Raw genomic sequence first — 17,218 nt, 5'->3', positions numbered from 1 at the left:
CTGCAATCTCCTCCGGCCCTAACAATTGGATCCTTTCATGTAACAAAGCCATCTGGTATGGCAGGGGTATTTTAGCATCTATTGCAGAGGTGATGCATCGGAGACATAGTTGTCTGATAAAGGGGATGCAGCAGCATCCACAAAGGGCAAAAACCACTATTGCGATTACTAAGGTCAGAAAAACTGACAGTAAGAAGCCCTTCCATTGTCCAAAGTATTTACCAAACCAATTACCGACGGTGCCGTCTATACCAGAGTGTTCAGCTAATTCAACAGACATGGCTCTGAGTCCGTGTAATGCTCTAGTAAAGGATCCATCTGGGGCGGTGTTATTGGGGATAAAAGTGCAGCATGCTTGGCCAAACATCGCACACACTCCTCCTTTTTCAGCTAATAACATATCCAAAGCCATTCGGTTCTGGTAAGTCATCAATGAGGTGGCCGATAGTTGGCTGTGCACCCCTTCCAGAGCATCTCTTGTCATATTGGTGAGCCGCTGGATATTGAAATGTACATAATTTAGTCGATCCACATTTTTGTTCACATTTATAAAAAGGGAACAATGATTCCCATCCGGCTGCTATCTGATCCGTTAACTTGTATTGATCAGGTACCCCTCTCGGCACACTATCACACAGTTGAGAGACCTGTCACCTGTTGAGAGATACTCATCACAGTATTATTACACATTCTCATATAGTAAGATATTTCCACATGTTGGTACTGCAATGGGCTGACAGTGGTAGGCAAAGTGGTTGTTAACGGACAAGGCATCTTTCTTCCCGTTAATACCTCATGGGGGCTTATCCCTAACTTAGAGTTAGGACATGATCTTATCCCATACAGCACTATTGGCAGGGCTGCCACCCACGTCAGCTTCGTTTCAGCACAGACTTTAGCCAAACCTTGGAAGCGAAACTTCCAAGTCCAGCCTTCAGTGTTAATCTCCACTTTTATTGCTCTTCAGCCCAAAAGCAAAGCAGAGGGTGGGAGACATGTCTGTTACTTGCAGATACAACTCAGCTCATGCTCAGTTTGATCCAATCCATTCATTAATTACTGATAGATCACCAACCTCTTATGGTTAGCGTATCCAAATGTAAGGATGTACTACTTGTTGAACATTACCGTCTGTAACAAGTTTCCATATTTCGTGTACTGGTGCTATAAATGTTCCTTTGATCAGACATTTGCTTCCATCATCAAGATACTGTATCAAGTGTATCGTGCACTATACACTCAATAGCAGCACTCAACAATTTACCGCCCATCTCTGAATTTAGGAGAAAACTCGAAAAACTACAAACATTAATCCAAAAAATGGACAATATATACAATAACTCTCCTAATTCCTTATCACCTTCATTCCTCATTTAACTCCTACACAACCTTATCTCTTAATTTTCAATGACTGATTGTCTTGCCGTGGAAAGTGTGAACGCGTTTGACTGTAAGAACGCAACTATTCCATGCGATGTGTGCACAACAGTCTGGTGTTCCATTGTTATATGGGCCGTTTTAATCAACGCTCTTCCAATAGCAGCTACGTTTCTGACACACGAGGGATGCCCTATTTCCACGTTATCCAGCTTACCACTATAGTACATCAAAACCTTACGATCTGTGTTACCCTCCCCCTTTTGAAACAGAACGGAATTCACAAATCCGTTCTTTTCACAACATCCAGATGGAAGGGTCTCGAGTAGTCAGGGGGGTGCAACGTGGCTGCGCTGGCCATGGCCTGCTTGGTGGCAATAAATGCAGTCTCCGCCTCCCGGGTCCACACCAAAGGCTTTGAGTAGTTTTTATAGCCTGCACCCAATATTAGCGCCCTCAAGGGAGCCACCTGCACCGAGAAATCAGGTATAATATTCTAGCTCCATGTTACAAGTCCTAAGAATTTCATCATTTCTCTAACCATCGTGGGCCGAGGATGTTGCAAAATGGACGACTTCTGTGTGTCAGTCATAGCTTGCCCTGATGGTGACACAATTCTCCCCAGAAAAGTCACCTTCTGTCTCCCAATCTGCAATTTCGATTTAGACACTTTGAAGCCGTTTTCCTGTAACCACCGCAGAACCGTTCTGGTAGCGGACATAATCGTTTCTGAGCTAGTCCCTGCTAGCAGAATGTCGTCCACATATTGTAGTAAAACAACTCCTTCTGGTAGTTCCAACTCGGCCAAAATGGTCTTCAGAACATGGTTAAAAATTGATGGTGAGTCCACATAACCCTGTGGTAACCGCGTATATGTATATTGGCGCCCCTTATACGTAAACGCAAACGTTTGTCTCGAGCTCACAGCTAGAGGGACACAGAAAAAAGCATTCGCCAGGTCAATGCAGGTGAACCATCTTTTATCAGGGCCTATTGCATTTAACATTGTATAAGGATTTGGGGTGTCATAGTGAGTTGGTACTACAACTTTGTTGACGAGCCTCAAATCATGCACCATTCTATAGTCAGGCTTTCCGGGTTTAGGGACCGGGTTAATCGGGGTATTCCAGGGGGACTCCGTCCTCTCCAATACACCTGCCTGCAGCAACCCTTCAATTGTATTTTCTATCCCTGCTATTTGTTCCTCCCTTAAGGGGTACTGAGGACGGTAAATTGGGACCGTTCCGGTTTTTAATTCAATTACCACTGGGGCCATTGGAATCAATCCCACATCAGCTCCCCCTTTTGTCCAAAATGTATCAGGAAAATCATCTAGCATGAGCTGTGTGTTCTCATGGTCAGTATTTTCCCTACCATGTGTGCGGCTTAGCAGGTGTTTCTCTGGTATAAGTTTTACTTCTGAGGTATGTGCAATACGGTACATGTCATTAGCCTCAGAGTAATGTAAGTTAACATTTTGAGTGGGCACCCAGTCCGTGGCATCAACCCCCGCTTTAACCATCGGCCCCATGTTCTTAGCTTCTCCTCCGCTTTGGATGAGCAAGGTGATGTGAGGAGCAGAGGTCTCTTGTAGCACATATAGAACTTGTAACTCAGAGGTTAGTTCCACCGCAGCTGCCACACCTTGTTTCCCCACATAGATCTCTCGGACCTTAACAGCAGGATGTCCATGGACCTCGCTTTCAAACTCAAGTCCACTCCACAGGGTGTCATAGTTCTCATCAGGAGACAGCGAATAGTTCATCGTGCAATGAGGAGGATCCGCAGGTGGTTCAGTCGGGTGTAATACCTTGAACCATGGGCCCCAACGGCGGACAGTCTCATGCAGAACAGTTCGATCATAGTCCTCCACTCTCCCCCACCAGACCTCTGCTTCGTCATTCAGCGTCTGTTGAACTTCAGCTTGCAGCAACTGGTGGCCATAAGAGTGGGGTGTGGCACATCGTTGCTGTGTCCCATCCGGGAATGTTACAGTGATACATCCCTTCGTCATTTGCATAATGATATTTTGGGAACACAAAATGTCTCTTCCCACCAGGTTAATCGGGCAGGCAGTGGAAACCAAAAAGGATTGGTCAAAACAGAGCGATTTCCATTTACATGGGACTCGAATAGAAAGTGACCACTCCTCTGATTGACCCGATAATCCGATAGCTGGCACAGTTATCCACTGCCACCATCAAGGAAGATGGTGGCAGTGGCGTGTTTATTGTGGAATACCTAGCACCTGAGTCCAGCATACATCTGTAATCTCTTCCGTTGATTGTCAGAGTCACCATGGGTTCTGGAAACAGGTTACCGTCAGCCGTCGGATCTGGGCACCCCTATGGCATTTGCTGATGACCTGGGGCCTGATGCCGCAGGCTATTACCCCGTTGTAGTGTATGTGGTGCTTGTGGTGGATAGATATCATAAGGGTATTGAGCTGGGTTGGACTGAGGCCTCTGACCCTGAGGTGGATGTGGGCATGCGTCGGACCAATGTCCAAGCTGCCCACAGCTGAAACAAGTATTCTGTCGTTGTCTAAACTGCCCTCCATTGTTTGGAACTCGGCCACGATTTCCCCCTCCCCACTGTCTTTTCGGTTGCCTGAAGCCACCGTACAGTGGGGCCCCCATCATGTGTTGTGGTTGCGTGGCATAAGGTTGGGGATAGTAAGCCTGTGGAGGAGTGTACACGGCCTGTTGTGGCTGCTGGCAGGCTGGCGCACATGGGAAGGGAGGGGGGTCTGGATCAGGGCCATATTGAGGTGGCCCTTCCCCCCTGAGATGGCGCTGTTGTTTGGGTCATCTGTTTGGCTTCACTCTTGCCCTGGTTCAACTTCTCTCTGCTTTCCTTCAGCTGTGTTTTCGCCAATTGTAACTGAATATTGTTTAATTCACCCTTTTCCTTATCATATTTTTCTTTGCTCTGGTCCACATAGTGTTTAATCTGTGAGGACCAAGCATCAAAATTCATGTCAGACAACCCCACTATTCCTCTTAGTTGGGTCTTCATTGTCTCCGAGACAGCTGACTCTATGGCGCCGCGAAAAAGAAGCTTGGTTCTGTGATCATCCATGACATCTTCCCCTAACTTGTTGTCCCATAATTCTCTGACTCTCCTTAAATAACTATTTCCACCCTCACTGTCGTGTGGGGGAACATAAGTGAGTTCTGTGGTAGCCACCTTCACAGGATATTGGAGTCTGAGCTTTGGCCAGAGCACTGACACCCAATTTGCCAGAGGCTCCCCGTCAGGGAGGTCAGAGGTCCCGGCTTCCCCCTCTAACTTCTGGAGGTCAGCTAGTGAGGCACACGCCACAAAAATTCTTCTAAGATCCCCCAAACCGGGAACACTACCCGCACACTGAGCAAGGAACCCACGAATCCACGCTGCACCACCCTTCTCTATTTTAGGTAATGCGAGCTTCATCGTGCTTAGGTCTGACAATGCGAGTGGCGGATATGTTGTTTTTTCACTTCCGTCTCTACAAATAGCCGTTAACAGTGGTAGTTGATGAGAGGCCGGAGCATCCCGTCTGATTTTTGATTTCACATTCGCTCTGGCTGCATTCCCCTGATAATATCTGTTCCTATTACCTCTTAACCCCCCTGTCTCATGGCGCTCCATCGGAGTAGATGACTGTGGTTTTTGTGACTCTAGCGCTGCTCCATGCTCCTGAAATTCCTCGTCCCAATCATCTGCAGGGACAGGCTCATCTTCCTCTGACTCAACCTGCCTCCCCCGCTCATCCTGTCCACGCCGGGTGATTGATTGCCGCTCTGCCTGGGCTATGACTTCTAACAAAGTCTCTTCTCCTGCAACTCTTCCTCCCCCTACATTAAATGAGGTCATAGGTCTGTGCTCGGGTTGCCGCTTCTTTCCGACTGTCGAGTGACCCTGTGTTGTGTTTGGATTACTCCAATTGACAGGCTCCGGCTGGGGCCTGTCCTCCAAATATTGTACCGTCTCTGAGAGAAAAGCAGAAACCTTCTCCACCCCATCATTCTCTTCATGTGGATATGGGGTTACCTGTAACAACCCATTTTGAACTACCAAAACCTGAGATTCTCCTGGATTAGTAGCTTTCCCTTGCCTCAGTGGCATCTGAAGTGGTTCATTTAACAACCGATTAGCCTCCGCATATGGGCCTGTCGAGTAGGTAGGAGGCGCACTAGATTTACAACCGGTCTCATGCACTTTCTCTTCTCCTGCTTTGGTTTGCGGCAACTGCATTGCCGTCTTACTCACGAATACCGCATTTATTTCTCCCAGAAATGTTCTACAGTCCACTAAGAACTCATCTGCCTTTTCTGCACTTTTCTTCTCTTTTCCACAAAATCTCCCCTTAACGGCAAGGAGCGCATGCGCTTGGTCTTTTCCTCTTCTCGCCATCCTAAGATGGTCCTGCAGCTGCTCGCCTGTTGGTTGAGAATCTGTCTCCCTTCCAAACATTCCTCTTTCCTGCATCTGTGCCACCCACTTCACATATTTTTTTGTTACACATTTCCTATCTTTTTCTAGGGTTTTATCCATATGTCTCTTATAAGTCTTAAATAGGGCGAAACCCAGAGTGCCTTCTTTACACCTCTCCCATATCGTTATGGTTTCCTCCATTTTCATCACAGGTTATTTATTTATTCACACGTGGTTTTTGAACACAAGAGAAAGGACACACCACCAACACCAGTTCACTCGTGTTGTTTTATTTCTCTCGTATTTATACCACCATCATTTAACTATGATTTTCCCTTTTACCCTTTAATACATATCCCCACAGATGTGTAATCCGGTCAAACACTTTTCACTGTCGGATTCTCAGTCCTTTTTCAAGTCCTGATACGCCCAGCTTCCAGGTTCGGTAAAACACCAGGAGTTACACCAACCACCCACACATTTCCCAGTATGAAAAACAACAAATCTTTCCCTGTGTCCTTATTTCTTCATCTAATATTCTAACCTGCCAGTCCAAGAATCACACGAGTAGGACTGCAGGACCAGAGGTATCTACGTACCACACGGATTGCAACTTGGATTTCTACAGACTAAGATTAACATAAATCCCTGCTCTATTCTAAACTGCCAGCCCACGACATGCAAACGTGGGACCCCAGTCACCAGAGGTATCTACGTACCACACGGATTGCAACTTGGATTTCTACAGACTAAGAGTCGACCTCAGGGAACTCAAGTGAGCCCCGTCATTCCTTTTTAAACTCTTCATATATTTACCTAAGTCCCTAAACCTAAACCTTAAACCCCTACACTGTTCTAAACTGCCAGTCCACTGCATGCAAACGTGGGACTGCAGTTACCAGAGGTATCTACGTACCACACGGATTGCAACTTGGATTTCTACAGACTAAGAGTCGACCTCAGGGAACTCAAGTGAGCCCCGTCATTCCTTTTTGAACTCTTCATATATTTACCTAAGTCCCTAAACCTAAACCCCTACACTATTCTAAACTGCCAGTCCACTGCATGCAAACGTGGGACTGCAGTTACCAGAGGTATCTACGTACCACACGGATTGCAACTTTCTACCGACTAAGAGTATATATATTTTTACCTAAATCCCTAAACCTATGGACACTTATTCACTTTCCCTAACGTTGAATTCAGTGTGAGTATGTGCTTATACTTTACATGTGATCAACAGAAAATTTTCAAATTTAGTTTTAAATTTAATGGTCTTATAACGACCTTATTCAGTCAATGGACAGAGACGAATTCTGCAGTTGACAACAAATCTTTTTAGAAGTATCCAATCACAGACATTTTATTCATTTAGAACAAAAGGTTGTCTGCTCACCTGATTCTGTTTTGCGCGCCTGTTGTCAATGCTGAACCACGCCGCCGGTCCTTTCAGCTCGGTCCGGAAAACGGACGTCCCCGTCTTTCTTTGTCCAGGTCAGCAAATCACGTCGGGGTCACCAAATTGTAAGAATACGTGTTCAAGATTTGGAGCCTGGTCGGGGTTATCAAAAATTCAGCCGAATAACTTCTCTCGTTCTGGAAAATTTATTTGTCAGATCACAGGTCAAGTATCAGCGCTGCGTTTGCAAAGGCAGGAGCAGTTCAGGCAGCACACAGGCCGGAAGAACAACTAACTAACATCAGCAAGAACATCATGTTTTATAACCCTTGAAAGACAGAGAAGGAAATATTTCTATTGGCCCTAAACTGGCGTAGAGGAGGACCTTCCACCTCCCGCATCTAAGATCCGGTCACATCCAATGTCCAGACTCCTGACTTAACGTAAACATCGTGAACAGAGTGTGTATGTTGAATAGTGTTGGTGTGTCTCTAACCCCCCTTTGGCTGGTAAATCTTCTAGTTGACCCGCAGACCTTACATTCCTCAGCCAGGACATAAACTGACTCCCCATCCTGTCAGACTCGTGTCTGCCTGCTTGGCAGATCCTGCTTCCCCCCTTACCTAACTCTTAAATCAAGACAAGACAGCGAACCCCCAACTAAGCCCATGGAAATAACTTTTGATTATCAGCGCTCAGTTTCCAAAACCACCTTCGAACGTGGTCCCCTCTGCGTTTTTATTTCCAGGAGGCACTGAGTCAAACAGGGCTCTCATCTCGTTGCTCATCCTTTATTCACCTTGAGGTGCTGCAGTATCCGCTGTCCAGTTCCACACAGTCACACAGTGTCTGTGGGTTGTTTGACGTGTGTGTGTGTGCTGATTTTACAGGAAAGATGACGTCTAATGAAATGAAAGCGAAAGTGTATAATAACAAGTATTTTTTACCACATCATCTGGCTTGTGTTTAGATTGAATATTGAGCAAAACCACGATAAATCAAAATACCACGTTGTCACAGAGTACTGTGTCAAAAGAAGTTACATGTTTGGTTTAAGTTGTCTGACTTTAATTAAGTGTTTTTCCCTTTAAATATGTTTAATGTCCTTTGCTGCTATTTGCGTGCACTCACATCTTCCTTGCGTCCCGTTGCGTCTATGAAAGTGTCCTCATGATGCTTTAGAACGTATACGGCAATCAAGTATTTCAATTAAATGCATCCTACTGTTTCTCTCCTGTTCCTGCTGCTCCTCAGGTGGAGTATGAGGGACTAAAACACGAAATCAAGGTGCTGGAGGAGGAGACTGTTCAGCTCAACAGTCAGCTGGAAGACGCATTGCGTCTGAAGGACATCTCTGAGGGTCAGTTGGAGGAGGCCTTAGACGCCCTGAAGAGTGAGCGTGAGCAGAAGAACAATCTGAGGAAGGAACTGGCCCACCACCTCAGCCTGAGCGACAGCGTCTACGGAGCGGGCGCCCATCTGGCGCTCACCGTCACCGGTGTTAAGGGCCTCAAGTTCCCAGAGGAGACCAACGGCAGCGCCGTTCCCGCCGCCAACGGCAACAATGAGGACACCAACCGGCGGAATGACCACGTTCACACGGGCACCGGATCGGGTAAGATGAATGGGGACTACCGACCGGGGAATCGGAAAGGAGAAGGCCTGCACCCCGTGCCGGACTTGTTCAGTGAGCTCAACCTGTCCGAGATGCAGAAACTCAAACAGCAGCTGCTGCAGGTAACTAACTAACTAACCTCAGTAAAACCAGCCGTGTTGGCTTTGTTCTTCCGTGTCACTGAATATTCATTTCATGATCAGCGTCGTCAGTGTCGAGTTACTGTCTGGACAATTTCAGGGTCTTTAAAGCTGCTCCCGACGTTAACCCCAAAACTTAATTCAGTTATGTATATCATTTCAACTGAGTGCAAAACACACTCATGACAGGCCCATCAGTACTTTGGTTTTATGAACTTGTATCAGACACCCGGCTGTACATTCTTCCCTCTCGTGTGCCTGCGGCCCCGCAGGTGGAGCGCGAGAAGTCGGCGCTGCTCATGAACCTGCAGGAGTCGCAAACCCAACTGCAGCACACGCAGGGCGCCCTGACCGAGCAGAACGAGCGGGTCCATCGCCTCATGGAGCACGTCAACGGCATGAAAAGCCTCAACGGGGACAAAGAGCTCGCCGACCCGCGGGACAGCAAGAAGCCTGACGGCCGTTCCTTCTCACCGCCGGCCAACGGCCACCACGATCCCGACATCCACGGCCTCGAGATCCTGGAGTGCAAGTACAAGGTGGCCGTGACGGAGGTGATCGACCTGAAAGCCGAACTCAAGGCCCTAAAGGAGAAGTACAACACGGCTGTGGAGGGGCAGGGGGACAGCCACGGTGACGACAGGGTCCCGGCATTGAATGAACAGGTTTGTCATTATAGCGCACAGGTTTTTTAAGGGTTTTTATTACTCCATGAATAGCAACGTCAACCTTACGATACTGAGCTCAACGCATTTCTCCCAAGCAGGTGACGCATCTGGAGCGTTGCTACCGCGAGAGCAGGGTCAGGGTGACCAACCTTGAGGCCGAGCTGCGAGCGGCCGCCAGCGCGGCCGCGGAGGGCCAGGGCCTGCTGAACGCCGCACAGGACGAGCTGGTGACCTTCAGCGAGGAACTGGCGCAGCTCTACCACCACGTGTGTCTGTGCAACAACGAGACCCCCAACCGCGTCATGCTGGACTACTACCGCCAGAGCCGCATGACGCGCGGCGGCAGCCCGAAGGGCCCCGAGGACCACCGGGCGCTGCTCACGCCTCGCCTGGCTCGCCGCCTGGCCGCAGCATCGGCGGCGTGCTCCTCCGATCCCCCGCGCAGTCCCGTGGACTCCGCCCGTCACAATGAGACGACGGCCCACGTGGTGGACTCCTGTCACGGCAGCCCCGCCCGCAACCCGGCGGGCTCCCCGGCCATCGCCGCCTCTCCTTGCCCGTCTCCGGTGCCCTCCGAGGCTGGAGGGGACCTGCGGAAGGAGCCCATGAACATCTACAACCTGAACGCCATCATCAGGGACCAGATCAAGCACCTGCAGAGGGCTGTGGACCGCGCGCTGCAGTTGTCCAGGCAGAGGGCGGCGGCCAGGGAGCTGGCGCCCATGCTGGACAAGGACAAGGAGATGTGCTTGGAGGAGATCCTCAAACTGAAGTCCTTGCTCAGCACCAAGAGAGAGCAGATAGCCACGCTCAGGCTGGTGCTGAAGGCCAACAAACAGGTGAGGAAAAGAGAAAATCTTACTTGACGTTGTGTTTTTCAGAATATCTCCACTGTTTTTCTCCAGCAGTGTTCTAGCGACTCATCGTAAGGGAGGTAGTAAATGTGTTGTGTCCTAAATCATCCTGCTTATGAATCTACAAACCAGAGACTGAGAGGCAGAGCAGCAACTTTCAACTCTGTTCCTTCTCTGTGTCTCAACCCTTTTTAAGAATGAATCCTGATTAATTATTTCACACCCGGTGTCGAGTAGAACTTTGCTCTAACTAAAATGTTACACTGGCCTCCTGCAGACAGCAGAGGGGGCACTGGCTAATTTGAAGAGCAAGTACGAGAATGAAAAGATGATGGTGACGGAGACCATGATGAAGCTGAGGAACGAGCTGAAGGCTCTCAAAGAAGATGCCGCCACCTTCTCGTCTCTCAGGGCAATGTTCGCCACCAGGTGAGAGGGGAAGTATTAACGCCTCTCGGGTGCTAAAGGGAGAATTTGACACACAGACTGAATCTGTGTTTCCTCCCTATGTGTCTCTCTCTCTGTGTAGATGTGACGAGTACGTCACACAGCTGGACGAGATGCAGAGGCAGCTGGCGGCAGCAGAGGATGAGAAGAAGACGTTGAACTCCCTCCTGCGCATGGCCATTCAGCAGAAGCTGGCGCTGACCCAACGGCTGGAGGACCTGGAGTTTGACCACGAGCAGATCCACCGCGGCCGGGGCGCCAAAGTGCCCAAGATTAAGAGCAGCCCGCCCAAAGTAAGTGGCAGAGGCGCCTTCACGGCTCCCTCCAGTCCCATCAGGGTACACAGCCCCTCCATCATCACCACCCACCTCTCCCAGACCCCGAGTAGTCCTCCCTCTGTAGAACTAACCGCCTGTCCGGCCATGTCCGCGTGGACTTCGGACCCCAAGCCCGACATGGCCGACCCCGAGCGGTTGACCTTAGAGTTCAGACGGCTCATTTATTCGAGACGAGACATAGGGCGACCGTCCCCGTCCCACAGCGTCGGTGGCCCCGGCTCAGTGTCTCCTCACGTTCGACGGAGGCGGTGACCGCGGCAACATCCCCCCACACGCAGCGGCAAAATCCACCATGCACGCAGCTCGCAGAAGCCCCTGGATTGTATGGGACACGAAGGGGAGGGGGGTCCCTGGTTTTCACATGTCCGTGGTTTGAATATGCGGCGACACTCGCTCCATCGGCAAATCACCACTCAGCCCTTTTCGTATCCTTAAGGTCGGACCGTGGATGCTTTTTTCTAATGAACTTTAGGAATGTGACAGGCTTCCCTCTCGGCGTCTGAATAGCGGCTAGTTTAAACCAACTCCCACCAAACGGCTGCAGCCCCTCACTTCAGTGCAGCGTGACTCGCAGCGCCCCCCTGTGGCAGACTCTATTAATAATGTGTTATAATATTTTATATTTTACATTTATTTAAATGTCATTTAACTGCTCTATTCCCTAAACTCCTGTGTGTTGTAAATTACATTTTCTCAAAAGTTTTATTGCATGTCTATTTGTCACACCTAACGTCATGTCAAAAAGCATCAGAGAAGGTTGAAGTGTGCTACTTGGTGTCCTGAGTGATGTGGAAACAAGTCAGACCTCCTCTCTGTGTCTCAACCCGCGCATTTCACTTTGTCCACACACCCCCCCCCCCCACCCCACCTGGCCCATTTATACTATCCAAGATGAAGAGCACAAGGGTAGAAACTATTTCTCGATACACCTGATGACAGCGTTTGAGTATATTTCTATTCTTTGCTGTCAAATGCTGTTTAACTCTCTCTCTCTCTCCATCAATCCTTTGTCCTACCTCAGATAATCATTGAGTGCATAGCAAAAGCGAATAGTTAATTTACAACATTTTAAGATAACACAACGCCATATAAACAACGTTTAAGTGCAACAGACAAACATGACTGGTGGAGTTCATGAATATAATTGACTAGCAGGTGTTGTGGAGTTCAGCTGTACTGGATTATTTTTGTTCTCTCCTTTTTGTGTACTAATCAATATGATATTGGATTTTCAAGTGTGCGTGAGTGTGTGTGTGTGTGTGTGTGTGTGTGTGTGTGTGTGTGTGTGTGTGTGTGTAAATATGTCCATATTTGTGTGTCTTGCAAGCTGGTCCTTTCAACGTCATCAAATGAGTCAAACCAGTTTAGTGACCTTCAAACTATGCAGCCGTGTCCCGTGAATGTCAGGCGCTCTCTCGTTGACGTTGTGAAACACTTGATTTCCACAGCATGAGAGAAACCAAATGAGGATGATCATGTGTAAACGTCCCCCCCGACAAGACCTTCCCCTGTGTTGTCTTCCGTTGTCTAACCCGGAGTGTCCCCACTCTGTGCATTTGTCTAATTTATCAGTTTCTTGTAGATTGTCAGCAGCCTGCTGCCTCAGTACCGTCACTCTCCCCACAACTAAGACGAGGGAGAGCCTCCCTAGCCCGCAGGTAACCAGCCGCACAACCTGCCAGAAGTGGGCTCATCGACATCCGTCCACGTGTCCGTCCACCCGCCACACGCCATCACAAACACGGCGTTCACATTCTATTCAGCGCGCACGTCTTCTGTTGAATATCTAGAAGATGGATGTCCCGAACTCTCTCCGTTAATTATTTATGAATAGGATGTGGAGTTTTGCATGGTAGGGTTCTATACCTTTTTTAACTGGATATATTTAGTCACAATTCTCACTTCAAAAATCAACCATGATATTAAACTTAGTGTGTAGTTGTAGCATGTAAAGATCTAAGGCCATTTCTTGGTTTTAGCGTTGCTGCTCAGCCAACCTTTTGTTCGTTCCTTGTTTCCTTGTGGTTTTAAAGGAATAAGTTTCACCTTTTGGGGAAATATTTTGGGTTGGGGGGGCAAAGAAAGCAACTAAGTGTTTCACCAAAAAAGTTGAACTTTTCCCTTTAATAAAAACCGCCGCCAGCTGTTTTGCCCTCATCACACATGCTGCATTTCTCTTTGTTTCTCGGTTTGCTGCCACCTCGTTCTTCCAACAACTGTTCCCGTGTCTCATTCCCCCTCCTCTCTTGTCTCTCTGCGTTCTTACAGTCCTAAATTGTTGGCAGAACTCCAGCGACACGGCACAGTCCTGTCCGGTAGCAGTAGTCTCCTCTCCCCCTGCGTCCCTCGTAGCGGTCCGGCCCAGCAACCGCGGCCCCCCCGGCACCTGACCTCGCTGCTGCAGGCCAGACTCTGGCCAGAAGGAGTCACGCAGAGACGGAGACACTATGGATGGGGGTTCCTTGAATAAAATGTCCTTCAAACTAGCGGGTCAGACAAGGTGCTTCTTGGACTTGGGTTATTTTATTACATAAATATTGTTTCTTGTGGTGGTGGTGGTGATGATCGGTGGATTTCAACTACCTTTCTTACGGTACTAGTCTTTCCTATAGGTTGGTTGGGCTTTTTTTATACTGAGATTGTGAGATTTGTGCAAATAAAGACTATTTTATACCTCCTATTATTTGTATTAACCTTTAAAGCCGACTCTAGCGACGTGGTTGCGTCCGTCATGGAGCTCAGGTCTCTTCAGAGACGGAGGTAGATGAGAAACCGAGTGTTTGAGATCAGGGCCTGGGTTGTTTTTGTTTGTTTTTTCCTCTTGAATTGCACAGGTTTAAGTAAGTGAACTGACCTGAATCTTTTCAACATTAATTAAAAGCCGACGGTTCCCCAAAGGTGAACCTCTTCACCGGTTACTGTCACTGTCATGTCAACACTGTATTCTCCCCATAAAGCTTTAACTCTTTCACTGTATTGGTTACGACTCCCAAAAAACGTTTATCATCACCCCCATCGACTCGTATTGAAGGTGGCAGGATTTACATTTTCTACATCCCAGGCTACACGTTTCTCCTCCCTGCTCAGCTGTCCCCCACCTATACTTCCTTCAAAACAGTATGCAGTTCAGTCCAAGCACAATTATGCACTTTGCATTATAGCAATATGTAAATTCCGGTCGTAGATTGATATTATATCTTTCAACCATTTCTGCCACCATGAACTAACCAGCAAGCTCACAAGAAGCGCGCGGGTGTCGCAGAGACGCAATCGAGATTGTTTCTTTTTGAAACACTGTTCCCAACAACATCGCGGAATGGTCTGATTTAGAAAGTATCACCGATGGATGTAATATGTGTGAGTTTGTGGCATAATTGTATCATTTCTCAGTCTCTGTACACTCTTTTAAATGTCTTTGATGTTGTTATTCTCCTTACTGCACTGAATACTTAAATACTGAATACCTGATGGATATAAAATGGATAAACTGAAACCACATAGTCAGTATAGTGTTGGAATGACAGATAAAAGCCTTTTTGTTCGATCAACAATGAATGAGTGCTCGTTTTTTTCTCTTTGCAACTCTGGAGTGATGCAAATATGTTTGGTTCAGAAGTAGCTTATGAACGCACGCCGGCCCATTGGTGACCTCTTGTTTGCACAATAGAGCAGTAGACGGAAAGACTAATCCAGTGAAAGAAATGAAAGGTCTAAAAAGAACAACAGCTGTACTACAGTTTCTCCTCCATTTAAGACCATTTAAAATTGATTACTATTACGATTACTATTACTAAATAAAAGACCTGTCCTTCGATTTGTATGAGACCTTTTGTTTTGTATTTTAATCTACACCAAAATTCACTCTGTATCCATGCATTCACACTGAACATCGGTTCAGAGCTGTTTTTGAAATCAGCAGAGGTGTGTGTGTGTGTGTGTGTGTGTGTGTGTGTGTGTGTGTGGAGGAGAGGGGGGGGGGGGGGGGCTTTTGGAGATCCCCCGCCCACCAAGGTGACTTTGCTCAGAGAGAAGTTTCCGCAGCTTCGCAGTCAATCGACACATGTGTACATCTGTTCACATGCGGTTACTCATTGAGCCGCGCATTTTTTCGCCCCCCGAAGCAGCAAGGAGGCCGCCGCGTTTCCTCGATGGTCGCTTAGTTCCGGTGGCCTCCGAGCTGCGTTTCACCTTCGCGCACCTCGATGCCTCGCGGGGCCCGAGGGCTCGTGGCAGAATGGACGGCTTCAACAGGGTCGCTTTTCGCAAGAAGACACAGAGTCTGGACGCCGCGGAGCCGCAGGAAGCAGGTGAGTTCACCTGAGGAATGCGGGACACCACGCAAGCGACTTGACAAACTATTACAACCCCCCCCACGCGCCTTAATACCATTAACGCCATTTATTTCACTCTACTCTGACATTACGTACTTGTATTTTCAAAGTGACCCCTTGTGGGAATGTCCCCGTTCTCGCACATGTGCAGTAAGAGCATTAGTTAAAAGGATTACTACGGATTGTGGGGTCTTTAACTGGGCTGCTGGTGACTCAGGGTTCTGGATTTTTTGTTTTTAATCGTTGGGAAAGCGTAAAAATGGCCAGACTGTGACACACACACACCTACAGCATATCCCTTGTTTACATACCACCTCTGAAAGGCGATCCCGAGCCTGTCTCGCCCTGAGGGCCTCTCCTGTCTCTAGTCGTTCTCCTTCTTCTCAGGAGGTGTAGTAGTCGTTGCGGGCGGAACGACCGACGGGGGGGGGGGGGGGGTTGGGGTGGGGGGAGCGAGGGGGGTAGTAGTCGCGCGCTCTGTGTTTGCTGGTCGTGCACGGTAAAAGGACAAGAGAAACGCCTGATGATGCGTAGATTAGAAAACAAGTCAGTTCTCAATGTGAAAAAAAAACATGCTGTATATTCCTTTAACTTATGTTGTCAGTGTAATTGACAGGCCGCTTAACTGGTTAACTCTTAATTCAACATATTTTTTCAGGCAGTGATAGGACAGGCAATGATGCAGAGAGCACAGGGAGAGGAGAAACACCAGGTCCAATAGAGAGAAGAGAAGCACAGAGGAGCCATGAACCCCAGAACACGCGTTCTGGGGTTCATGGCTCCTCTGTGCAAGGCAGGACCTGACGTGGAGGACAAGGAGGCCCTCTGGGCACTACTGTAAAAAGGAGACTCCGTATGTAGATATTTCTTAATCTGCAATTGTGTTGTTGTGTTGTTGTTGTGTTGTGTTGACATACTTTTTCTTAAATTTAACATTTAACATAATGCAATATAGCCAGGACAGCCTTACAGAGTCGCAACGCTTTGTGTTTCAGAGTTTACCCACCTCTAATTTTACCACTACAGCACTGACTATAAACCTATACTACCATATTAATAGAACACGGAGGTGCTCCTGTGTAAGAAGATGCAGTGGTTATCGATGTGTTGGGGTTACCGGCCAACAGTGGCAACCAAAAAATATTACATTGTGAAGTTCAGCTTTCAACGGTTTAGTTCTGTACAACTACAAAGTGTTTTAAGTGAAACTTCCCTTTTGTCAAGGTTAAAGGTACAGAACACGCCGGGCCAGCTCTGTCAGTGCGACATTATGATGATTAAATGTGCCGCTTGCTTACAGAAAACTCAGAGACTTGTTTATTTTACGAGGAAAACCAACAAACAAAAATAGTCTAGGATCAAGTCGGGTGTGCTCCATTTGCTCCAGTAGGTGGAGGTACAGGCTCACACATGTTTCCCCCAGTGGGCAGGAGGACCTTTGAACGCACCGTCCCACGCAGAGTCATGTGCCCCTTTGCAACAAACCAACCATCCACTTACACAATAACCGGCCATGATGTTTTTTAACTCTAAATCAATAGGAAAACACATCCATCAGTTTATTTTCGGATTGTCCATGAAACATGGACACTAATGCATAATGTTTTATCGGCTCGGTCAACACTGTCAG

At 47.9% G+C, this 17,218-nt stretch overlaps 1 protein-coding gene across 2 annotated transcripts in view; it reads left to right on the top strand.

Annotated features, from left to right (window-relative positions):
- The window catches only part of LOC120812486 (protein bicaudal D homolog 1-like), a 31,144-nt gene extending 16,339 nt beyond the window's left edge, over window positions 1-14,805 (top strand). Inside the window, exons 4-10 of one of the 2 annotated variants that reach the window (XM_040168530.2) lie at window positions 8,450-8,932; window positions 9,223-9,615; window positions 9,717-10,457; window positions 10,750-10,901; window positions 11,002-11,212; window positions 12,840-12,915; window positions 13,526-14,805. In XM_040168530.2, the coding sequence (XP_040024464.2) occupies window positions 8,450-8,932; window positions 9,223-9,615; window positions 9,717-10,457; window positions 10,750-10,901; window positions 11,002-11,212; window positions 12,840-12,887 (2,028 nt within the window). In that variant the 3' untranslated portion in view covers window positions 12,888-12,915; window positions 13,526-14,805. Of the gene's footprint in view, window positions 1-8,449; window positions 8,933-9,222; window positions 9,616-9,716; window positions 10,458-10,749; window positions 10,902-11,001; window positions 11,647-12,839; window positions 12,916-13,525 lie in introns of those variants that run through there. The other variant, XM_040168528.2, reaches the window with a different exon arrangement.
- Window positions 14,806-17,218: the final 2,413 nt, after the last annotated feature.

Source organism: Gasterosteus aculeatus, chromosome Y (genome assembly GCF_964276395.1).
Source record: "Gasterosteus aculeatus chromosome Y, fGasAcu3.hap1.1, whole genome shotgun sequence".
NCBI lineage: Eukaryota > Metazoa > Chordata > Actinopteri > Perciformes > Gasterosteidae > Gasterosteus > Gasterosteus aculeatus.
The sequence above is the reverse complement of the archived record's forward strand: the minus strand, read 5'-3'. Positions and strand labels throughout refer to the sequence as shown.